The sequence below is a fragment of the Physella acuta genome, unplaced genomic scaffold, assembly GCF_028476545.2.
Source record: "Physella acuta isolate Inbredline_101_S28 unplaced genomic scaffold, ASM2847654v3 ptg000473l, whole genome shotgun sequence".
In the NCBI taxonomy this organism is placed as follows: Eukaryota; Metazoa; Mollusca; class Gastropoda; family Physidae; genus Physella; species Physella acuta.
In genome coordinates this window covers 674,242-700,000 of record NW_026731992.1, presented here as the reverse complement: position 1 = coordinate 700,000, position 25,759 = coordinate 674,242, and the positions used below count along the sequence as shown (strand labels likewise).

The following is a 25,759-nucleotide window of genomic DNA, read 5'->3' as shown; positions in this document are numbered from 1 at the left end:
TGTACGCCTACTGAGGGACCAGTTCATCGAGGGGCTAGCAACCCCGATCCTAAGAAGAGAGTTGAAAGAGGAGGTCCACAAAGACCCGCAGTTGACCTTCCTTCAGGTCAGGAACTCAGCGATCCGCAGGTCCGAGGATGAGGACCAATCGAACTGTTCGGTGGACAAAGTCTCTGTGCCTGAACAGAGACAATCCCCACCCACAGGGGCCGACACGATGGAGACCATAATGGCTCAACTGTTGGCCCACCTAGTTAAGGTTGACCAACGATTGGAGAGGTTAGAAAGCAGGTCAACAGCTGAGAATCAGGGCAAAAACGGGACAAAACAGAGACAGGTTGGACAGCCGCGACCTGCCGCTCCATCACTCCAATGGACGGCTGACGGTCGACCAATTTGCTTGTCCTGTTCACAACCCGGACATATGGCACGGTACTGTCCGGTGAAACGATCGCCCTCTGTAAGGCAGGTCAAGGCTACAGAGCGGCGAGGTAATGACTTAGTAAACAAAATGACACAGAAACACAGTAAGGAGAAAAAGAAAGGTAAAACACAACTAATAGAAAAAATGAACTGTGAAATGAACTTGAATGTTGAAAAGTTTCAAGTGAACAATTTGTTGGCTAAGAAAAATGATGATAGGGGAAGTTCATGCAAATTAAAAGCACAGGAGAAATGTTCATCTTTAGAGTGTCTGTTATCGGAAGAAGTAAATAAAAATAGTAGACAACAGAACAGTGTTGGCAAACTAGAAGAAATGAAAGAGTCTCAAACAAGACTTGAAGAGAAATTATCCGATATTGAAAAAGAACTTCAAATTACAGCAAGGCTGGGATCCATCGAACAGCGATGGGCAGCAGAATTGGCACTCGTTGACCTAGAGAGAAAACATCGCCCGGGGCGGTCCAATGGCAATGCGGACGCTTTATCAAGGAATCCTTACGAGAGACCGGGTGATGAGGAAGAAACGCTGACAGGAATATGTGAGGTCAGAGCGTCAACAGATATCCCTCATGGGGTACAAGTGATGCAAAACGGGCAGACCGGGGTGGAGCACATATCCACAGAGCCCGAACATATGGACAGTGGTGATGTTAATTGCCTTAATCACAAAAAGATAAGAGATGCCCAGAGAACGGATAGTGGCTTACAACCGCTATTGAAATACGTCCAGGAACAAAAATTCCCAGGAAGAAGGGAAAGAGAACAATTTGGTCGAGAAACAAAGAAAATACTGAGTCAGTGGGACCGTCTCAGTATAAAGGAGGGTGTTCTCATGCGGAGAATTCATGACCAAATTGATGGGACAATACACCAGGTGGTGGTGCCTGGACAGTTACGAGAAGAAGTGCTAAGGTTGGCACATGACAGGGCAGGACACCAGGGTCAGGACAGGACGCACAAAATATTACGACGGAGGTGTTACTGGCCCAATATGGAAATGGAGGTCAAACGCCATTGTGAGGCTTGTGTGAGGTGTCAGCATGCGAAAATGCCAGTTGTCAAAATGAGACAGCCATCAGGACACCTACTAGCGACAAAACCACTAGAGATTGTGGCTATGGACTTTACGTCGTTGGAGCAATCATCGGATGGGACGGAACATGTGTTGGTAATGACTGATGTATTCACCAAATGGACGGTGGCGGTGCCCACGCGAGATCAGACTGCCGAAACAGTGGCAAAGGTCTTAATAGAACATTGGTTCATCAAATATGGCATACCAAGACAATTACACTCTGACCAAGGAAGGGCCTTTGAGTCAGAAGTAATTAACCAACTGTGCAGCCACTACGGGATCAACAAATCTAGAACAACCACATTTAATCCGAAAGGAAACGGACAGTGTGAACGGTTCAACCGCAGCATGCATGATTTGCTGCGTACACTAGAACCTGAACAGAAAAAACGTTGGCCTGATTTTCTCCCAGAGTTGGTATATCTATACAACTGCACACCCCATGCCACAACCGGCTTTTCGCCACACATGTTGCTGTTCGGACGGGAGGCTCGACTCCCTCTTGATTTGTTCCTAGGAAAAAGAGAGAGTATGACTGGCTCATACACCGCACTGGAATATGTGAATGAACATATGAGAAGAATTAGAGAAATGTACAGGGTAGTACAGGAAAGACTAGAACATGAAGCACGGCGAAGGGAACCGCCGGTACAGACAAAGGACCCGCCACTCAAACTGAATGACAGGGTATTACTGCGTAGCCACCCGTTAGGCAGAAACAAAATCCACGATCTCTGGGGACAGGAGATATGGCAAGTCGTGGAGATGCCTAAAGTAGCAGGTGGCCCCTTCAAGATAAGACCCATCGATCACGCCAAACCGGATCGGTGGGCGAATATTGCTCAATTAAAGAAATATTGGAATAGGCAAGAAGAGCAGTTACACACAAGGAAATCCAAGACAATTAGGGAACCGGAAACTATAACGGAAATTCACATACCCATCCCGGAACCATATCACCATCAACAGAACAACCGCGATATACAAGTGGAGGATAACGGCAACAAAGAGGATCCCGTTCCTTCCAGAAGCAGAGAGACAGTAGACCATCAGATAAGTGGTCCGCGGAGAAGTTTGAGGAACAGAAGGAAGACGAAATTTTTTGTCAGCAACCATCAAGTCTTTCATGGTCGCGCTGGTATGAGAACAGACTGTTCAAAAAAGCTATAGAAGTGAACTGGTGAAGGCACCAAATGGAAAGGGTGGATGTGAATTCTAGAACTGTTTTGTGTCTCAGGAAGACGATGTAGACACAGTTGATATGTGAAATAGGTATAACTGTCAATCGTATACGAAGGGAACGTCGTGGACAGTGAGTGGAACAATAAAATTTTTTTACGATTGTGCGATTGACTTTGGAGAAGTGCACCTGCCAGGCGTTGTTTGTGGTTGAAAACACACAAAAAAAGGCAGGGGTGGATGTAACTAGGGTAGGCCTAGCTACTAGTTACAAATCTGATAACGAACGATAAGCCGAGACGCAGTATTACAGTCTGATGCAACCGATAGCAGGTGGCTTATTGGATCGGACTGATAACAATCTCAAAGCCAACGCGTGCTATTTTGGGAAACGGTACGAGGGGATTCAGACGGCCTGTCAACTTTGATTGATAGGATGCAGATGTTTATGACACGGACTGTACGTTAGAACTGCGCAACTAGTGGTCGGAGACATCGAGTACAAGTATCGATTACGGAGGAATACAAGTACGAAGATGAGTACGAATACAAGGGATAAATAGGAGGGGACGGCTGAACTCGCTCTCTTCCCTCTTCATCGCTCGCTTTAGATCAGTCAGTCTGTGTGACATATCAAGTTGGTTATATTGTGTTAAGAAGGACAATAGACATGTGGATTCAGTTATATGAAGCCTAGTGAGGACTGTTAGGGGTCAGTTGATTCAGACTATTATTGTGAAACATTTCTGTTGATTCATTGTGTTATATTGAAGCATTTCTTGGTTCATGTAATAAAAGGATCAATAGCGAACCTGCATCTTTGAGTCTTTCTACTGTAGTCGATGTTGTGTAGCATGAGTGGTTCAACTCGTTACAATTGGCGTTGTCGGGCAGGATAGACTCGGGGAAGGTCACAATTGGCGCTGCGAGCAGGGTCACATTTGGCGCTGCGAGTAGCCTAGGTCACATATATACACACACTTATATACACACACTTATATACACGCACTTATACACACACACACTTATATACACGCACTTATACACACACACACTTATACATGCACTTATAAACACACACTTATACACACACATACACACACACATATACACACATACACACACATATACACACACACATACATATACATATACACACATACACACATGCATATACACACACATATAAAACACACACTTATACACACACATGTATACACACACATGTACACACACATGTATACACACACATGTACACACACACGTACACAGACACGTATATGTATACACACATGTGTACACATGTGTGTGCATATGTGTGTGTGCATGTGTGTGTATGTGTGTGTTTATATGTGTGTGTGTATGTATAGGTGTGTATGCATAGGTGTGTATGTATGTGTATATGTGTGTATATGTGTGTATGTATATGTATGTGTGTATGTATATGTGTGTATGTATGTATATGTGTATGTATGTATATGTGTGTGTGTATGTATGTATATGTGTGTATGTATATGTATGTATATGTGTGTATGTATGTATATGTGTGTATGTATGTATATGTGTGTATGTATGTATATGTGTGTATGTATATGTATGTGTGTATGTATATGTGTGTATGTGTATGTATATGTATATATATAGTTTTTTAAAGTCGTTCACTAAATTGAATCAGGTGTATCCAGCACTCAGACAGTATTTTTTGCCCTGGGCTCCCCCATGAACACTAATGTTTGTTTTAACCAGAACCCTACAATAGGGACACAATGGCACAGGACAATGGCATCCCGACAAACATGGATTGGTGGATGGGAGACGATGGATGGATGGATGGATGGATGGATGGATGGATCGGAGATGATGGATAGATGGATGGGAGATGATGGACAAATCTATGTAGATTCATACAGATTATGATATATATAGTAATTTATCATTATCAATTTATCATTGATTGTATACAGGTGGATGTTTTAAATGAAAAAGCTATCATTCTGGAAGAAGAGTCTTGGATGAATCTCAGATCTGGTGATTTGCTGGTCAAATCAAGGAACATCACTTGGGCCAAGTACGCCACGATGAATGAACAGACCAAGTTTGCCCCAGCAGCTGACAATGCTAACTGGTAAATTATTGGTGTCTCTTTTAGGATCATCTCTATTAGTGGTATGTTAGGATCCTCTCTATTAGTGGTATGTTAGGATCATCTCTTTTAGTGGTATGTTAGGATCATCTCTTTTAGTGGTATTTTAGGATCATCTCTTTTAGTGGTACGTTAGGATCATCTCTATTAGTGGTATGTTAGGATCATCTCTTTTAGTGGTATTTTAGGATCATCTCTTTTAGTGGTATGTTAGGATCATCTCTTTTAGTGGTATGTTAGGATCATCTCTTTTAGTGGTATGTTAGGATAATCTCTTTTAGTGGTATATTAGGATCATCTCTTTTAGTGGTATATCAGGATCTAGCCATGACATTGTACATTACATAAAGTTTGTGCTTATGTTGATGTAATGACGTACATTACATTAGGACAAAGTTTGAACAGAGTGGTTATATTGAAGTAAAAAACCTCGGATCACTTGGAGCCCTGCTAGAAATATTTGCCTGCAAATTCCTGAACAAAGGAGCACTAAAGGTATTTATGAATTGTATATCTTTATTTTATTTATTTTTATTTTATGATTTTATAAGTGGTCCACAATTGTTATAGTTATTTTAATAATGGTTCAATATTTATATACTTGAGGATAAAAAAATCATTTCTTTTCTTCTTTTTAGTGCACTAGAAAAAGAAAATATCAGTTTTATTTGCTTTATATGACAGCAATATTGTTGCAGGCTTAGCTGTCAGTTTTATTCACTTTTATATGTGAACAATGTTGTTGCAGGCTCAGCTGTCAGTTTTATTCACTTTTATATGTGAACAATATTGTTGCAGGCATTGCGAGTGATGGAGGAACTACTGAATGAGAAGTCCCACTCTGCAGAATCTTGACAGTCATGACCTACCTCATCCCACTTTGTCAGAGTAGTCAGTTCTCTTATTGAATAGCCACTGCCGAAACCAAATACTTGATCAAACAAGTTAGCCTTGACTGGTTTTAGTCTGGTCTGACATTCTCAAGCCACTCATTTAAACTGTGTAGCAAAACTACAGAACTAGAGTGAACAAATGAGTTTGAAAAAATGAAAATACCAATTTGCTTAGGGTCAATTAGCTACTTCGAATATTTTAAGTTTTGTTGTTTTTAAAATATGTCAGATTTTAACATTCTCTTAGTGTATGTTTTGTGTATTTAATGTATAGACTAGACCCATTCATTAATGCTTCATTTATTAATTGAGATTAGTAAGCATTTTTTTAAAACAATTGGGGAGTGGTTCATGTTGTCAAAAAAACATCTTATTTACCATAATGGATCTACCATTTTTACACATTTTATTATATCTAATAGAGTATTTTTAGTGAACAAAAAGAAACAAAATTTTTAAAAAATTTCTTGTATCAAAACAATGGCCCGATGAATATATAGCAGAAAACTGAAGGTGTTTCCAACTTCCAATTGAAGGTTGTACCTTATAGTTTTAATGAAACATTTTTTAAAAGTGTAAGGGCACTCTATAGGTAAAAATATTTTTAGAAGTTTAAGTGCACTCTATAGGTAAAAACATTTTTAGAAGTTAAGTACACTTTAAGGTAAAAACATTTTTAGAAGTGTAAGGGCACTCAGAAGGTAAACCTGTTTTTTTTTTCACTGCAAGAATAAACAGTAATATATATTACACTAGCGTGGCCCGTCCCCACATGTTGCCGTGGTTATAGTAGAAAGTATGACGTAATATTTTAAGAGGGTTTCATCATTGCATTACTAATCTTATATGATTCGTTTTATAAAGCTCCATCTAATCCATTGTCTATCACACTGTTTAAAACAAACATACGCCCCATTGCACTCATGGGGAAGCCCAGGGCGCCAAATCAAAACTGGTGGGGCGCTCTGTGACACGCATGGTTTGATATTGTCAACGACCATTGCTGCCCATTGTGTCTTTATAGCTTTTTTTAAAAAATGAATGTAAGCGTCGTAGTGCTCACAGGGGAGCTTCAGGTATCACAATCAACGGGGCTCCTTTGTCTGCGCTTGTTGGAGTTTCACTGCTGAATATATATAACGGATGCCAAATGCTAACATAGCCGCCCTGGAACTCTGGGTGCCAAATTGTGTATTGACGAAAATCGCACCCTCCCGGACGCCGTCCATAACAAATTTTAATTATTTTGTGCACAGAAATCTTCTCGGGTGTATTTTCATTACCTTCCCAAAGTTTCATGGCACTCAGATAAACAGTGTCGAATTGCATCCGACTTTTATTTTTTAGATATCGTAAAATCACACACTCCAGGGGAGCCACTTTTGCGAAAAATTTTTTAAAAATATTTTTTTTGCAGAACCCTTCCCTGGAGTGTTTAATCAACTCCCCAAAGTTTCATGGCAATCCAATGAACTGTGTCCAACCGCAATGGACTTTTATTTTTTTATATACCATATAGAGAGAAAAAGCAAATAGCGCCGCTACCTCTGCGAATTTGAAAAAAAAATTCGCAGAAACCACCCCAGGATTATTCTCAACAACTTCCAAAGTTTCATGCCGATCAGATGAAAGGTGTAGTAATGCATAAAAAACACACACAGACACACAAGGTTTTTTCTTTGTTTTGACCTACTGGTCCAATTAAAAGTATTAAAAAGTTCATGATATTACTAGACTAAGAGTGTTTGGTCAAAATGTATTTGGTAATCATGTCTGTTTGTTTTCATTAAAATGTAAATAATTTTTGGAAATTATGCTTGTTTTTATTTAAAATGTGAATAATATCTGGTAATTATACTTGTTTGTTATTATTTAAAATTTATCGGGTAAACAGTGACAAGTAGGCCCTCAAAATATTTTTGTTGTTGTTGAAATAAAGGTTTATTGCAAGTATATGATTTTTTTCTTCTATAAAGGTTTAGTGCAAGTATTTGATTTTTTTTGTTGTTGTTGATATAAAGGTTTAGTGTAAGTAGATTTTCTTTTTGATATGATAAAGATTTAGTGCAATTATAGATTTGTTCTTGATATAAAGTTTTAGTGCAAGTATAGATTTTCTTCTTGATATAAAGGTTTAGTGCAAGTAGCCTATAGATTTTCTTCTTGATATAAAGGTTTAGTGCAAATTTTTATGGTTGGTGGAGGTTAAACAAGGCCAGTAACCTTATCACAAAAATAAAAACGTGCTACAGAAACCAAAGAAGAAATTAAATGATTTGGTCTTACAATCTAATAAGTGTAGAAATGCATAGAACAGAACCCACAGACACCAAAAATCATGTTTAAAATTTTGCAAGATGTCTGGAAGAATGAAAAATCCCAACTGCCAAAATAAAAGGGTATTGAAACTAGTGAAGCATCACACTTCTACCACTCACCAGTACAACATTTTGCAGAATCATTCTAGACAGAATAATTCTAGAGAGAATCTGAGTTGCAGATGAAAAAACAAGCTGAGTTTAAGTTTAGGCAAAGCACACACTAACCTTGTGACAAATACAAAATTATGGATGGAATAGCCCTCTTATTAATTAGTTATTATTGATTTTGAAAAGGCTTTTGATAGCTTAGACAGAAGCAACCTCTGGTAAATCTGACAGCTACATGGTTTTTCAAAGAAAATAATCCAAATCGTGTAGAAGAAGGGTTCCAAATCTAATGCAAAGATAAGTGTGAAAAAGATTTCAACATTTATTTGTAATGCCAGTTGTACCTTACTCAAGGAAAGTAAGAAGGGTAAGTAAGATAAACTGCAAAACTCTAGTTTAAACACCTTTCCAAAGGGCAGGGTTTCTTTCAGACATTTTTCAAGGGGGGGGGGCGGTTAAAGTATTTTATTTCTACTTTCTCCATGGGCTGTCTAATCTAAAAAAAAACGTGTATGCTTGGTATACTTTCTGTTGACATGGGACAAAAAGAGTTTACTTTGGTGGGATCATACAAACAAAATGGCTTCCATTGTTAAGACTCGAAGAATATGATTGGTTATATTATACATGCCTGTGTGCAGGTGGGGAGGGAGACAGGGTGTAGCCTACATCTAACACGCTTGTGGTTTATTAAAAAAAGGGTCAGTTATCCTCATTTGCTTCTGACAGCTCTGGTGTTGACGTCATTTATGGATGACCCCTATACAGTTTGTTCAGTGTATAACATAGATAAAAGGCAGTATTTAAAATTTCCGTGTTTTACTTAGATTGCACTTCATTAATCCATTCTTTTCCAACATTAAAACAAACTATTAAAAAGTATCCCCCCCCCCCCCCCCCAAGGTTTCTGATCTATCAAGGAAAGTAATCATAGTACACTTTTTAAAAAAATTTGTGAAGGATGATGCATTTTCTTTAACTTTAGTTATTCCAAGTGACGTTAATTAAAATGGTTAGTTTGGCGATGATGTAGAGTTTTTTTTTATTCTATCCCTGTCTGTATTGTCAAGGGTCCGGTCGTCCTCTGTCCGCCGCAGAGACTGAGCTTTATATATTATAGACTTATTAGATTTAAGATGGGCCCTATAGAGCTATTTGTCATATAAAAACTTATAAGTCGCGGCCGCTATTTATTTCGCCCGCACAGACTAAATCCGATCGCAAATCATGAGTCTTGACCTCCGCCAGAGATGCCTGGAAGAAACTCTGTCCGTAGAACTGGTTGGTGACCTACTTACCAGCCCTATTAGAACCACTGGAAACAAAATTCTCAAGGGAAACTACTCTGATATTATTAATTTCCTGACATTTGTGCGTGATTTGGGCCTTGATGAAATTAACAAATTAATTAATAATTATCATTTGTCATTTATGATGGTGTTTTTATTATTTCTATTATTCTCAATTATTTTACATGATAATAATCTTGGTTGCATCTGATGAAAATATTGCTAGATTCGTCTTTGTTTTTTATTACTGTAAAGTTTTAATACAATTGTTTAAAAATAGCTAGATCTACTAGATCTAGATCTAGAAAATCTAAATCTAGAGATCTATTCTATTCTATTCTCAATCTAGATCTAGAATCTACTATCTATCTAGATCTAGATCTAGATTTCTAGATGATCTAATCTGATCTAGATTCTAGATCTAAGTCCTAAGAATTTTAAGATCTAATCTAGACATCTCTAGATGTAGATAAAATCTAGATCAGAAAAAATCCTCCTAAATCTAGCTAGATCTAGATCTAAATCTATTAGGCTACTACTACTAGATCTAGATCTAGTACTAGATTCTAGATCTAGTAGTATAGTATTACTATTAGTATAGTTCTATAGAATAATCTAACTATGAGTATGAAGTAGGCCCTAACTAAAATTTAATGAGTCACCTTTGTTTTCACATTAGCCTCGGCCGATTTTATGTACCTAGAGAAGTTACTAAAAAGTAAAAAGGACTAAAATACTAAAACTAAAATGATAGACTAGATTACCTATTTTACTATTTATTCTAAAATTGAGTTATTTATATTTAGTGAACGACTATATATAATAATTAATAGCCCATGTGATGACGTGCTGTAGAAGAAGCAAATAGCTACCTGCAGGTCATCATGACAACAGCAGTAGAGGCAGACCTCTTCACTCCTGAGTTTAAACGTTTCAAAGCTAGGAAGCAGGACCTGGATTTTAAAAATGTCTTGGATCTTGATGAAGATACATTGTCACCTTTAATTTCTAAGGTATTTTCTTTAATTCAACGCATTTTAAAACAAATATATAAACCTTTATAATAACAAGCTTATTAAATGCACAGAAAATAAAAAAATGGCTAATTAAAAAAAAAGTTCAAATAAAAAATCGGATATTCTTGCATTGCCAACTAAGACAATTGTATCTGGGTTAAACCATGAGTTACAAGATTTGCAACAAACCAACAGAAATTGTGAACTAAGTAAATGATTCTCAATATCAATGTGAAAAAAATATCTTTTGCATTGTGAAGCCATGTATTCTGCTATAGAATGCATGAACTGACAAAGTTATGGAAAAAGTTAATTTTTTATATTCATAATATTACACCCAATATTGTTTTAATAATATGTGTGTGGTGGAAGGTTGTGAGGTAAATGTAAATGTGCCACTGTGTTACCTTGTGACACTGTGATGTACATATGTAAATGTGCCACTGTGTTACCTTGTGACACTGTGATGTACATATGTAAATGTGCCACTGTGTTACCTTGTGACACTGTGATGTACATTTGTAAATGTGCCCCTGTGTTACCTCGTGACACTGTTATGTACATATGTAAATGTGCCACTGTGTTACCTCGTGACACTGTTATGTACATATGTAAATGTGCCACTGTGTTACCTTGTGACACTGTGATGTACATATGTAAATGTGCCACTGTTACCTCGTGACACTGTTATGTACATATGTAAATGTGCCACTGTTATGTACATATGTAAATGTGCCACTGTTATGTACATATGTAAATGTGACACTGTGATGTACATATGTAAATGTGCCACTGTGTTACCTCGTGACACTGTGATGTACATATGTAAATGTGCCACTGTTATGTACATATGTAAATGTGACACTGTGTTACCTCGTGACACTGTTATGTACATATGTAAATGTGCAACTGTGTTACCTTGTGACACTGTGATGTACATATGTAAATGTGCCACTGTGTTACCTCGTGACACTGTTATGTACATATGTAAATGTGCCACTGTGTTACCTCATGACACTGTTATGTACATATGTAAATGTGCCACTGTTATGTACATATGTAAATGTGCTACTGTTATGTACATATGTAAATGTGCAACTGTTATGTACATATTAAATGTGCCACTGTGTTACCTTGTGACACTGTTATGTACATTTGTAAATGTGCCACTGTTATGTACATATGTAAATGTGCCACTGTTATGTACATATGTAAATGTGCCACTGTTATGTACATATGTAAATGTGCCACTGTGTTACCTCGTGACACTGTTATGTACATATGTAAATGTGCCACTGTGTTACCTTGTGACACTGTTATGTACATATGTAAATGTGCCACTGTGTTACCTCGTGACACTGATGTACATATGTAAATGTGCCACTGTTATGTACATATGTAAATGTGCCACTGTGTTACCTTGTGACACTGTGATGTACATATGTAAATGTGCCACTGTGATGTACATATGTAAATGTGCCACTGTGATGTACATATGTAAATGTGCCACTGTGTTACCTTGTGACACTGTGATGTACATATGTAAATGTGCCACTGTGATGTACATATGTAAATGTGCCACTGTGATGTACATATGTAAATGTGCCACTGTGTTACCTTGTGACACTGTGATGTACATATGTAAATGTGCCACTGTGATGTACATATGTAAATGTGCCACTGTGTTACCTTGTGCCACTGTTATGTACATATGTAAATGTGCCACTGTGTTACCTCATGACACTGTTATGTACATATGTAAATGTGCCACTGTGATGTACATATGTAAATGTGCAACTGTGTTACCTCGTGCCACTGTTATGTACATATGTAAATGTGCCACTGTGTTACCTCATGACACTGTGATGTACATATGTAAATGTGCCACTGTGATGTACATATGTAAATGTGCCACTGTGATGTACATATGTAAATGTGCCACTGTGTTACCTTGTGACACTGTGATGTACATATGTAAATGTGCCACTGTGATGTACATATGTAAATGTGCCACTGTGATGTACATATGTAAATGTGCCACTGTGATGTACATATGTAAATGTGCCACTGTGATGTACATATGTAAATGTGCCACTGTGTTACCTCATGACACTGTGATGTACATATGTAAATGTGCCACTGTGATGTACATATGTAAATGTGCCACTGTGATGTACATATGTAAATGTGCCACTGTGTTACCTTGTGACACTGTGATGTACATATGTAAATGTGCCACTGTGATGTACATATGTAAATGTGCCACTGTGTTACCTTGTGCCACTGTTATGTACATATGTAAATGTGCCACTGTGTTACCTCATGACACTGTGATGTACATATGTAAATGTGCCACTGTGATGTACATATGTAAATGTGCCACTGTGATGTACATATGTAAATGTGCCACTGTGTTACCTTGTGACACTGTGATGTACATATGTAAATGTGCCACTGTGATGTACATATGTAAATGTGCCACTGTGTTACCTTGTGCCACTGTTATGTACATATGTAAATGTGCCACTGTGTTACCTCATGACACTGTTATGTACATATGTAAATGTGCCACTGTGATGTACATATGTAAATGTGCAACTGTGTTACCTCGTGACACTGTTATGTACATATGTAAATGTGCCACTGTGTTACCTCGTGACACTGTTATGTACATATGTAAATGTGCCACTGTGTTACCTCGTGACACTGTTATGTACATATGTAAATGTGCCACTGTGTTACCTCGTGACACTGTTATGTACATATGTAATTGTGCCACTGTGTTACCTTGTGACACTGTGATGTACATATGTAAATGTGCCACTTTGTTACATCGTGACACTGTTATGTACATATGTAATTGTGCCACTGTGTTACCTTGTGACACTGTTATGTACATATGTAAATGTGCCACTGTGTTACCTCGTGACACTGTTATGTACATATGTAATTGTGCCACTGTGTTACCTTGTGACACTGATGTACATATGTAAATGTGCCACTGTTATGTACATATGTAAATGTGACACTGTGATGTACATATGTAAATGTGCCACTGTGTTACCTCGTGACACTGTGATGTACATATGTAAATGTGCCACTGTGTTACCTCGTGACACTGTTATGTACATATGTAAATGTGCCACTGTGTTACCTCGTGACACTGTGATGTACATATGTAAATGTGCCACTGTGTTACCTTGTGACACTGTGATGTACATATGTAAATGTGCCACTGTTATGTACATATGTAAATGTGCCACTGTGTTACCTCGTGACACTGTTATGTACATATGTAAATGTGCCACTGTGTTACCTTGTGACACTGTGATGTACATATGTAAATGTGCCACTGTGTTACCTCGTGACACTGTGATGTACATATGTAAATGTGCCACTGTTATGTACATATGTAAATGTGACACTGTGTTACCTCGTGACACTGTGATGTACATATGTAAATGTGCCACTGTTATGTACATATGTAAATGTGACACTGTGTTACCTTGTGACACTGTGATGTACATATGTAAATGTGCCACTGTTATGTACATATGTAAATGTGCCACTGTGTTACCTCGTGACACTGTTATGTACATATGTAAATGTGCCACTGTGTTACCTTGTGACACTGTGATGTACATATGTAAATGTGCCACTGTGTTACCTCGTGACACTGTTATGTACATATGTAAATGTGCCACTGTGTTACCTTGTGACACTGTGATGTACATATGTAAATGTGCCACTGTTATGTACATATGTAAATGTGACACTGTGTTACCTCGTGACACTGTGATGTACATATGTAAATGTGACACTGTGTTACCTCGTGACACTGGCTATTAAATGCTGGCCGGCAGTTGCCATCAGGACCAAGGCTTAAGGTATCACAGGTCACATGACTAAATGAACAGGAGCAGCAGCCAGCTGGCGCCTATATCATGTTGCCAGATGTCGCCTGTGAGTCTGATCTTGACTCTAAATGTCCTTCTCTTGTACTTGATTATCATCTGATATTAAGGAACAGCTTGCCACATCATTAGCTGACATGACCTGCATGAAAATTGTTATCCTTTCCAAATGTTTATTTTTTATCCCCTGCTTTAGGATTTTGTTCACTATCCCATTTTTTTTAAAGGTATATTTGAGAAATGAAAGTGCCATGACTCCAATAGCTGGCCTGAAGCCTTGCACTGATTGGAATGTTTATCAGTTTCCTTCATGGCCAGGTACATTAGTGTTTGTTAGGAATATTGGTGTGTTTATCTTAGTGTTTGTTAGGGATATTAATGTGGTTATCTTAGTGTTTGTTAGGAATATTGGTGTGGTTATCTTAGTGTTTGTTAGGAATATTGGTGTGGTTATCTTAGTGTTTGTTAGGAATATTGGTGTGGTTATCCTAGTGTTTGTTAGGAATATTGGTGTGGTTATCTTAGTGTTAGTTAGGAATATTGGTGTGGTTATCTTAGTGTTTGTTAGGAATATTGGTGTGGTTATCTTAGTGTTTGTTAGGAATATTGGTGTGGTTATCTTAGTGTTTGTTAGGAATATTGGTGTGGTTATCCTAGTGTTTGTTAGGAATATTGGTGTGGTTATCTTAGTGTTTGTTAGGAATATTGGTGTGGTTATCTTAGTGTTTGTTAGGAATATTGGTGTGGTTATCTTAGTGTTTGTTAGGAATATTGGTGTGGTTATCTTAGTGTTTGTTAGGAATATTGGTGTGGTTATCCTAGTGTTTGTTAGGAATATTGGTGTGGTTATCTTAGTGTTTGTTAGGAATATTGGTGTGGTTATCTTAGTGTTTGTTAGGAATATTGGTGTGGTTATCTTAGTGTTTGTTAGGAATATTGGTGTGGTTATCTTAGTGTTAGTTAGGAATATTGGTGTGGTTATCTTAGTGTTTGTTAGGAATATTGGTGTGGTTATCTTAGTGTTAGTTAGGAATATTGGTGTGGTTATCTTAGTGTTTGTTAGGAATATTGGTGTGGTTATCTTAGTGTTTGTTAGGAATATTGGTGTGGTTATCTTAGTGTTTGTTAGGAATATTGGTGTGGTTATCTTAGTGTTTGTTAGGAATATTGGTGTGGTTATCTTAGTGTTTGTTAGGAATATTGGTGTGGTTATCTTAGTGTTAGTTAGGAATATTGGTGTGGTTATCTTAGTTTTTGTTAGGAATATTGGTGTGGTTATATGAAGTTTTATGAGAAGGATAGCCTTATATCATCACTGAATGATAAAGCTCTAAAATAACTTGACTGGCAGCAAAGGTTGTCATCAGCTACAGGCTTGATGATAGACTTGTCATCAGCTACAGGCTTGATGATAGTGTTGTCATCAGCTACAGGCGTGATGATAGTCTTGTCATCAGCTGGGTGTAGAAAATCTCCCTATTATCCCTACAGGCTTGATGATAGTGTTGTCATCAGCTACAGCCTTGATGATAGTGTTGTCATCAGCTACAGGCTTGATGATAGTCTTGTCATCAGCTGGGTGTAGAAAATCTCCCTATTATCCCTACAGGCTTGATGATAGTCTTGTCATCAGCTACAGGCTTGATGATAGTGTTGTCATCAGCTACAGGCTTGATGATAGTGTTGTCATCAGCTACAGCCTTGATGATAGTGTTGTCATCAGCTACAGGCTTGATGATAGTGTTGACATCAGCTACAGGCTTGATGATAGTCTTGTCATCAGCTACAGGCTTGATGATAGTGTTGTCATCAGCTACAGGCGTGATGATAGTCTTGTCATCAGCTGGGTGTAGAAAATCTCCCTATTATCCCTACAGGCTTGATGATAGTGTTGTCATCAGCTACAGGCTTGATGATAGTGTTGTCATCAGCTACAGGCTTGATGATAGTGTTGTCATCAGCTGGGTGTAGAAAATCTCCCTATTATCCCTACAGGCTTGATGATAGTGTTGTCATCAGCTACAGGCTTGATGATAGTGTTGTCATCAGCTGGGTGTAGAAAATCTCCCTATTATCCCTACAGGCTTGATGATAGTGTTGTCATCAGCTACAGGCTTGATGATAGTGTTGTCATCAGCTATAGGCTTGATGATAGTGTTGTCATCAGCTACAGGCTTGATGATAGTGTTGTCATCAGCTATAGGCTTGATGATAGTGTTGTCATCAGCTACAGGCTTGATGATAGTGTTGACATCAGCTACAGGCTTGATGATAATGTTGTCATCAGCTACAGGCTTGATGATAGTGTTGTCATCAGCTACAGGCTTGATGATAGTGTTGTCATCAGCTGGGTGTAGAAAATCTCCCTATTATCCCTACAGGCTTGATGATAGTGTTGTCATCAGCTACAGGCTTGATGATAGTGTTGTCATCAGGTGGGTGTAGAAAATCTCCCTATTATCCCTACAGGCTTGATGATAGTGTTGTCATCAGCTACAGGCTTGATGATAGTGTTGTCATCAGCTACAGGCTTGATGATAGTGTTGTCATCAGCTGGGTGTAGAAAATCTCCCTATTTTCCCTACAGGCTTGATGATAGTAAAAAACCCATTTCTGCCTGGGTGCCAGGGCTACTGGATCTCAAGATGTCTGGCAGACTTCCCCTCAGACCCAGACAACATCACCAACTTGTCTGCTCTGGGCGCTGAGAGAGGTGAAAGGTTATGGCAAGATTTTATTCTCAAGGGAAGGTAAGATTGAAATTTGGAAAGATTCATTTTGAAAGTGGTCCTCAATTTTTCTGAAATGTTTTAGCTTTTTCCCTTCAGTTAGTCAACACAATAATTTCCCTTTAATAAGTTAATGCAGTAGTTTCCCTCTATTTAATCACTAGAAGTAAAGCCTGTTTTAAATAATGTTTCATTAGATTATTAGTTGTCTAGGTCAGTTCCTAAAGATAAAATTGTATGGAAACAACATGGATCTACATAATGAGCAAATATTTAATCCCAGTTGAGTACCCTTGATTCATGGGACTATTGGAAACCCTGTTGATCTCTCCTAATTAATAACTTAGTTATATAGAGTTACAGACAGACAGACAGACAAACTTAGCAATTCTTAAATTAGCCGCACTACGCCATCGGTCCACTTTCAACCATATTCCAACCCTTGTTCACACAAGCTCCTAACCACCCCTCTCTGAACATACCACTCACCTACTAAGTAAACACTATTTGTTAGAATTATTATTAACTAGATAAATGGCCCGTTGAGGGAGAAATACAACAGTTGATGGTGTTGTCTTATTCACTAAACCAAAAACAAAATCACCACCTCAACAAAAAATGTAATTGAAAATGGATTTTTATCCAGAATTGGCATTTTAACTGGATTTAACCTTGATCTACATATAGTTACTGCACATTCATACTAAATATAGTTGTAGTCATACCCCTAAACCTTACACCTTAGCTCAAACTTGACAAAAGTCACATTGAGTTTCTTTCAGGTAACTCGTCAAAAAGGTGGGGGGGGGGGGGAGGTAGAGCCCCACTTGAACTTCTACTCCACCCTCAAACAAAATAGAATTTATGTAGAAAATATAAACTTGTATCAGTCCCCCCCCCCCTCCCCCCAGATGTTTGTATTGATAACCAAAAAGACACTAACTATTCTGAGCCCACCCAGATGTGAAGGGTATCCATCTTGCATTAGAAAAAGTAAAAGCCGCTGGGCATAGTGCTGACCCGACTAAACCTTCATATGCCGAAGTCATAGAAACAGGTGAACTCTATCTACCCCATAGACTGTTAAGTTATAAATGGGAAAACTTAAAGCTGCTTTCAACTGTAACAACCTAGAAGATGTAAGCATTAAAATATGTTGGCACCCAACCATTTCTAGCGTGCACAAAGTGCTGTACAGTCAGTCAGACAACAGCATGCACAAAGTGCTGTACAGTCAGTCAGACAACAGCATGCAGGAAGTGCTGTACAGTCAGTTAGACAAAAGCATGCAGGAAGTGCTGTACAGTCAGACAACAGCATGCAGGAAGTGCTGTACAGTCAGACAACAGCATGCACAAAGTGCTGTACAGTCAGACAACAGCGTGCAGGAAGTGCTGTACAGTCAGACAACAGCATGCAGGAAATGCTGTACAGTTAGATGACAGCATGCAGGAAGTGCTGTACAGTCAAACAACAGCGTGCAGGAAGTGCTGTACAGTCAGACAACAGCATGCACAAAGTGCTGTAGAGTCAGACAACAGCCTTGTCCATCAAATGTTAATCTTGTAATACTTTCAAGACTCAATTATTTTGATATTAGTGTTTTCATGTTAGAAATTAACAAAGCACAAAAAAAAAAAAACTTGGGTTACTCTTCTTAGTGTTTTTCTCTTCAGCATTTTGATTTGAATATAGTATTATACATCAGCAAATTTACAAAACATGTTGCATTTTTAAGGATCATTTAGTAATGAATAAATCTAATAATTAAAAGAAATGAAAAAGCAAATTTTGATTTTAAAATAGTAATATTTTATATCCCTTCCGGGGGGGGGGGGGGGGGGGGGGACACTTTTAAAAGTATATTTTCTATATAAATTCCATTTCACTGAGGGGAGGGAGGAGACTTACTTGATGAGATGTCTGGAAGTAACTGATAACACCATGACTTTTTATTTTACCAGCACTGAACTGACCAAAGCAGATAGGCTGAGACAACTGCGGTGGACAACATTAGGCTACCACTATAACTGATAACACCATGACTTTTTATTTTACCAGCACTGAACTGACCAAAGCAGATAGGCTGAGACAACTGCGGTGGACAACATTAGGCTACCACTATAACTGATAACACCATGACTTTTTATTTTACCAGCACTGAACTGACCAAAGCAGATAGGCTGAGACAACTGCGGTGGACAACATTAGGCTACCACTATAACTGATAACACCATGACTTTTTATTTTACCAGCACTGAACTGACCAAAGCAGATAGGCTGAGACAACTGCGGTGGACAACATTAGGCTACCACTATAACTGATAACACCATGACTTTATATTTTACCAGCACTGAACTGACCAAAGCAGATAGGCTGAGACAACTGCGGTGGACAACATTAGGCTACCACTATAACTGATAACACCATGACTTTATATTTTACCAGCACTGAACTGACCAAAGCAGATAGGCTGAGACAACTGCGGTGGACAACATTAGGCTACCACTATAACTGATAACACCATGACTTTATATTTTACCAGCACTGAACTGACCAAAGCAGATAGGCTGAGACAACTGCGGTGGACAACATTAGGCTACCACTATAACTGATAACACCATGACTTTATATTTTACCAGCACTGAACTGACCAAAGCAGATAGGCTGAGACAACTGCGGTGGACAACATTAGGCTACCACTATAACTGGACTACAAAGGTCAATAAGTATTGGTTTATTTCTTTTTTCAAAATGAGTTGGGATTTATTTCTGAAAGAGAGTAGTGCAGTCTGTCTAAACAGTTGGCCATTTTCTCTGTGTCAGGAGTATTCAGCCGAGAATGTGGGCCAGTTCCCCAGTGATGTCAGCTGTCTGTCTCAGTACTTGGCTGCCTGCCTGGGCTTTGGGCCCTACAAGCCCCAGGCCGCCATTGTCAACTATTATCACATGGACTCCACACTGGCTGCTCACACAGATCACTCAGAGCAAGATCATTCTGCACCACTCTTTTCCATCAGGTCATTCACTTGTGTTAGCTACACGACATTACTTGCAATCTTCGCGCTTAGCTGTGTGTGGTTGTTTACTGTTGCAATGTTCCCACTTAACTGTGTGTGTGGTTGTTTACTGTTGCAATGTTCCCACTTAACTGTGTGTGTGGTTGTTTACTGTTGCAATGTTCCCACTTAACTGTGTGTGTGGTTGTTTACTGTTGCTGTGTGTGTGGTTGTTTACTGTTGCAATGTTCCCACTTAACTGTGTGTGTGGTTGTTTACTGTTGCTGTGTGTGTGGTTGTTTACTGTTGCAATGTTCCCACTTAACTGTGTGTGTGGTTGTTTACTGTTGCAATGTTCCCACTTAACTGTGTGTGTGGTTGTTTACTGTTGCTGTGTGTGTGGTTGTTTACTGTTGCAATGTTCCCACTTAACTGTGTGTGTGGTTGTTTACTGTTGCAATGTTCCCACTTAACTGTGTGTGTGGTTGTTTACTGTTGCAATGTTCCCACTTAACTGTGTGTGTGGTTGTTTACTGTTGCTGTGTGTGTGGTTGTTTACTGTTGCAATGTTCCCACTTAACTGTGTGTGTGGTTGTTTACTGTTGCAATGTTCCCACTTAACTGTGTGTGTGGTTGTTTACTGTTGCAATGTTCCCACTTAACTGTGTGTGTGGTTGTTTACTGTTGCAATGTTCCCACTTAACTGTGTGTGTGGTTGTTTACTGTTGCAATGTTCCCACTTAACTGTGTGTGTGGTTGTTTACTGTTGCAATGTTCCCACTTAACTGTGTGTGTGGTTGTTTACTGTTGCAATGTTCCCACTTAACTGTGTGTGTGGTTGTTTACTGTTGCTGTGTGTGTGGTTGTTTACTGTTGCAATGTTCCCACTTAACTGTGTGTGTGGTTGTTTACTGTTGCAATGTTCCCACTTAACTGTGTGTGTGGTTGTTTACTGTTGCAATGTAACACTAGTTAGACAATGCTGGCAAAAAAAAATGTTGATTGGGACTTGTTTTAAAACTTTTGATGACATGTAAAAAAATTTTTTGACTTGACAGTTTTGGACAGACAGCTCTATTTCTGATTGGAGGTGTGACAAAGTGTGTGCTACCACTAGCAGTCAAGTTAAAAAGTGGAGATGTTTGTGTTATGAGTGGACCTTCTCGGCTGGCTTATCATGCTGTGCCCAAAATTTTACCTCCAACACAAGAAGAGTTCCCTGCTTACCTACAGCCTTTTGTTGGCTCTCTCACACCACAGAACTGTTGCTCGCAAGGTGGGTGTGGCCACAAGACTGACTTGTGTACACACACACAGGATGGTGGGTGTGGCCACAAGACTGACTTGTGTACACACACACAGGATGGTGGGTGTGGCCACAAGACTGACTTGTGTACACACACACAGGATGGTGGGTGTGGCCACAAGACTGACTTGTGTACACACACTCAAGGACTTTTTCAGGACTTACTCTATCAGTGCCCAGGGGAAGATAATCATGCCCTCAACTTGGCGCCATCTTTTCAGCAATATCAGAGAGATATTGATCAAGTGAACTATAAGATTTACACTGTGCTAAAGACTTTAGATTTGACTCCATTTGCTAGATATTTGAAGTCATCAAGGATCAATATCAACATTAGACAGGTACTACCTCATGGTGTAACATCTCTCCAACATATGCAGCATTAACATGGTTACCTTTTCAAAATAAATAAAAATATATTCCGACTACTTAGGTTTTGTCAAGTCTTATTTTCTCTTTATGTGGTTTCTTATTTGAAATGACTTAAATAAAAGTAGAATGATGATTGATAGTGCCTACAGGGAAGACTGGGAAACAAAAAAAGTACCCAACCTGCCTATACTATCATGTTTGTGTAACAAGCTTTCCCATAATTATACCCTAATAAATACAGGAGTGCCAGCATTGAAGACATCCTGTTCAAATATGGCTTCAACCTTTCTTCTGAACCAGAGAAACAAGAGTGAAAATAATTTGACCATTTCTGTCATCAATTAATACCTATTTTCATCATCAAAATGGCACACAACCACCCAAAATCTCGACCACCCCCTGCTCTACCAACTTTGTCCAAGATGGTGGAGTGGGGGGGGGGGGCGCTTTTCACGAACAAAAATCACCAGCATTTTTACTGGATTGGTTTTAACACCATGAAAAGAAAACACTTGTATTAAAGCGTATTGTGTAACTGTAAAATAAGGAAAAAGATAGTGGATGGCCAATGTATGTATACGTGAGAGATCAGCTACTTTTACTTGATTGTGTAATAGATTGAGGATAGAAGCATGTGATTGTATATAAAACTTCTATTGGCCTCCAACTACATGATGGTAACGAGAGAGAGAGCGGAAGTCACGAGACACAAAGATATATAAACATATAAGGGACATCACTCAAGATAACAGTATAAATATAATACTAATACAAGAAGAGTGAGTTCCCTTGACTTCACAAGTCTCACTATATTACATCCCTTTACCCTTAGTAAACACAACACATCTCTCAATAGGACAATTTACAGTATCCTAAAATCACCAATTATATTGTAACATGAACACTATGGTAGATTACATCCTTACAAACAATGCACAATATGTTACAACATAATTAAAATACAAAACAATGATGTCAAAGTCCTTTTGACCTTTAAAATCATAGGTCTAACTTATTTGGGACTTTGATTGTCCTGCTTGACCTTCTCAGTGGCTTTTGATTTGGTGACTCAAGATTCTGACCATATGGCTTCTCTATCTCAGTAAGTCTAGGATTTAAATCATTAATTCCAGAATTTACATTTTCTGACTCTAGACAACTTGGTTCACTCATATCAACAGAACTTGGTTGTGGAACAAACTGAGTTGGTGTGAACTGATCAGATTTGGTGGGATTGATAGATTCACACTTATTATCTGCACAAGTTATTTTTAACTGGTCTGCATGTCTACGGACAATAAGTCCATCATTTGTTTTTACTTTATAAGACACAGGTCCTGTACATTGAACAATTTGACCTGGTATCCATTTTTCCCTTCTCCCATAATTTCTCAGATACACATTCTCATTAACACCAAATTCTCTTTCAATGGATGTTTGTCATGATTTAATGGAACTATTTTTGAATTGGCATCTGAAAGTATTATGCTATTATTCAGATCCTTAACTGACATAGTTTTCTTTGATTGATCAATTTTCTCAGGTAATCTGATAGTGCTGTTTAGTAACCAAAAATACTGTTTAAAAGTAATATCCTGGACCATATCAATTTGCAACTGTGATCCAGTATTTGAAGTGGGTGTATTAAATGGCAAAAATCTTTTTTCTTTTGATGTTACCCTTTTAGTTTCTGTAAGTGCTAATGATGTTAGCAAAGTTGTTTGATGATCACATTCCTTCTTACTAATGTATTCTCTTTTAAAAGCATTTGAAATTGCCATATCACCATAATCATTTATTAAGTTACAAATACTTTGTTTAGGCAACTCTGACTGATAATGGACTGCATCTTCTCCATCTTTTATATTATCTTCACAAAGGTTTTTATTTCTTATTTTATATGGCCTTAAATCATCATTCACTGACTCTTCAGGCCAACCATTCTTACAGTACTCATATACTTTTATCAAGCACTCATCTTTTTGTGTTTCTCTCTTAATATCATTCACATCTATATTGGAGTTATCCATGATAGTGAAAAGAACAAATACATCCTCTGGTACATAATTAAGGCTTTGGTTTTTTAAAGGTAATCGACTAAGACTATCTGCACTATTCTCAGATCCAGGTTTGTATTTCAAATCATAATTGTATGCAGTTAGTGTGATAGCCCATCTTTGAATTCTTGGTGAGGCATGCTCAGGTAGGGGTTTGTTTTCTCCAAATAAACCTAGCAATGGTTTATGATCTGTAAAGATGGTGAATTCTTTACCAAACAGAAACTTATGAAATTTCTTAACACCAAAAATGATGCCTAAGCCTTCCCTATCTAACTGAGAATAATTTTTCTCAGCCTGGTTCAAAGATCTACTGGCAAAAGCAATGGGCCTGTCACCCTTTTCATCTATGTGGGATAAGACTGCTCCTACACCATCTGGTGAAGCATCACATGTTAATATAAGTCTTTTCCCTGGGTCATAGTGAGTTAGTAAGGTGTCAGAAGACAAAGCTTCTTTTGCTGTATTAAAAGCAGCATCTTGTTGTTTACCCCAGTGCCAAGTTGCATTTTTCTGTAGCAGCTTGTACAGTGGTGATAGTTTACCAGACAGATTCCCTATGAACTTTGCATTGTAATTTATCAAGCCCAAAAAAGCTCTTAGTTGTTGGGTATTTTCAGGTTTGGGTGCTTCTTTAATGGCTTTTGTTTTCTCAGGTTGAGGTCTGATACCTTGCTTGCTTAATATATAACCAAGAAAACTAATTTCTGTCAGCATGAATTGACATTTATCTTTGTTTATCTTTAAACCTTTTTCACCAACTATTTTCAAGACTTTATCAAGTGTTTTAAGATGTTCAGTGTCATTCTTACCAGTTATGTACACATTGTCAAAGTAAACACAAACATTTGGAATATCCTTAAAAATACTGTCCATGACAGCCTGGAAAATTCCAGGGCTGGATGATATACCAAAACATAGTCTTTCATATTGGTAGAGTCCTTTATGTGTGTTTATTGTCGTATAGACTTTTGAATCTGGATGCAGTTCTAGTTGAGTGTAAGCATGACTAAAGTCTAATTCAGTGAATTTGTCTCCTCCTGCCAAATTCAAAGAAATTTCCTCAATGTTAGGAATAGGGTACCTATTTAGCTCTATTTGCTTATTCAGTGTAGCTTTATAGTCTCCACAAATTCTTACAGAACCATCCTTCTTTAACACTGGCACAATGGGCGTTGCCCAATCGGAATAGTCTACCTTCTTTATGATGCCATTAGGTTCCAATCTACTTAGCTCATTTTCAATTGTATCCCTCATTGCATAAGGTGGAACTCTAGCTTTGCAGTATCTTGGATTTGTGTCTTTAATGCTTATCTTCACTGTTCTATCATTTAGTAATCCTGAATTACCAAAAACACTTTCATTTTCAGATATAACTTTATCTATTGAAGTAAAACTAGATTCTCTTGCTTTGATCACTGAAAATATACTCTCCCAATTTAACTTAAGATCACTTAACCAGTTCCTACCTAGTAATGGTGGTCCATTTCCTTCAACCACAAGAAGAGGAAGTTTAACACTTTGACCATTATAACTTACATGAACCATACACTCTCCTATTACCGGAACATTGTCAACAGTGTATGTTGTTAGACACTTGTGACATGGTTGTAGAGGCACTGATCCTCCTGTGACAGCGTCAAAGTCCTTCTTTGTGATGACTGTTAGAGATGCTCCAGTGTCAAGTTGGAAGCTGATGCTCTTACCGTTGATATTAACTAGTACATTGATGGGAGCATGACTTATTGATTTCACAGAGAACAGGTTGAAATCCGGCTGCGAATCAGTTTGAGCATTTTCACAGGTAGAGTGGTTCATTGGTTGGGTTAGGTAGTCTTGGTGAGAGTTAACATAGTGCTGCCTTTGGTTGCGGTACTGTCTTGACTGGCTAGATTTAGCAACAGACGAAGACT

At 38.2% G+C, this 25,759-nt stretch overlaps 2 protein-coding genes and 1 long non-coding RNA gene across 15 annotated transcripts in view; 2 read left to right on the top strand and 1 right to left on the bottom strand.

Moving 5' to 3' along the window:
* The window catches only part of LOC131943912 (PRELI domain-containing protein 2), an 18,445-nt gene extending 10,766 nt beyond the window's left edge, over positions 1–7,679 (top strand). For all 8 annotated transcript variants that reach the window (XM_059304259.1, XM_059304262.1, XM_059304261.1 and 5 more), the window contains 3 exons: positions 4,663–4,823; positions 5,231–5,336; positions 5,640–7,679. In XM_059304259.1, coding sequence (XP_059160242.1) covers positions 4,663–4,823; positions 5,231–5,336; positions 5,640–5,696 — 324 coding nt within the window. In that variant the 3' untranslated portion in view covers positions 5,697–7,679. The remainder of the gene's footprint in view (positions 1–4,662; positions 4,824–5,230; positions 5,337–5,639) is intronic.
* The window catches only part of LOC131943914 (uncharacterized), a 13,790-nt gene extending 3,509 nt beyond the window's left edge, over positions 1–10,281 (bottom strand). The window contains exon 1 of the long non-coding RNA XR_009386970.1: positions 10,217–10,281. This is a non-coding gene — a long non-coding RNA (uncharacterized LOC131943914). The remainder of the gene's footprint in view (positions 1–10,216) is intronic.
* LOC131943911 (nucleic acid dioxygenase ALKBH1) lies at positions 9,505–21,843 on the top strand. Of its 6 annotated transcripts, none has more exons than XM_059304254.1 (7): positions 9,505–9,534; positions 10,286–10,465; positions 14,610–14,700; positions 16,970–17,132; positions 19,755–19,833; positions 19,939–20,132; positions 21,170–21,843. In XM_059304254.1, exons 2-7 carry the CDS (start codon positions 10,337–10,339, stop codon positions 21,801–21,803), a joined length of 1,290 nt encoding a protein of 429 aa, XP_059160237.1. In that variant the 5' UTR covers positions 9,505–9,534; positions 10,286–10,336; the 3' UTR covers positions 21,804–21,843. The 6 variants fall into 6 exon arrangements, with proteins under 6 accessions (XP_059160237.1, XP_059160236.1, XP_059160235.1 ...); XM_059304253.1 differs by lacking the exon at positions 9,505–9,534 and adding an exon at positions 9,537–9,600 and having other exon boundaries at positions 10,259–10,465; XM_059304252.1 differs by lacking the exon at positions 9,505–9,534 and adding an exon at positions 9,540–9,600.
* Positions 21,844–25,759: the final 3,916 nt, after the last annotated feature.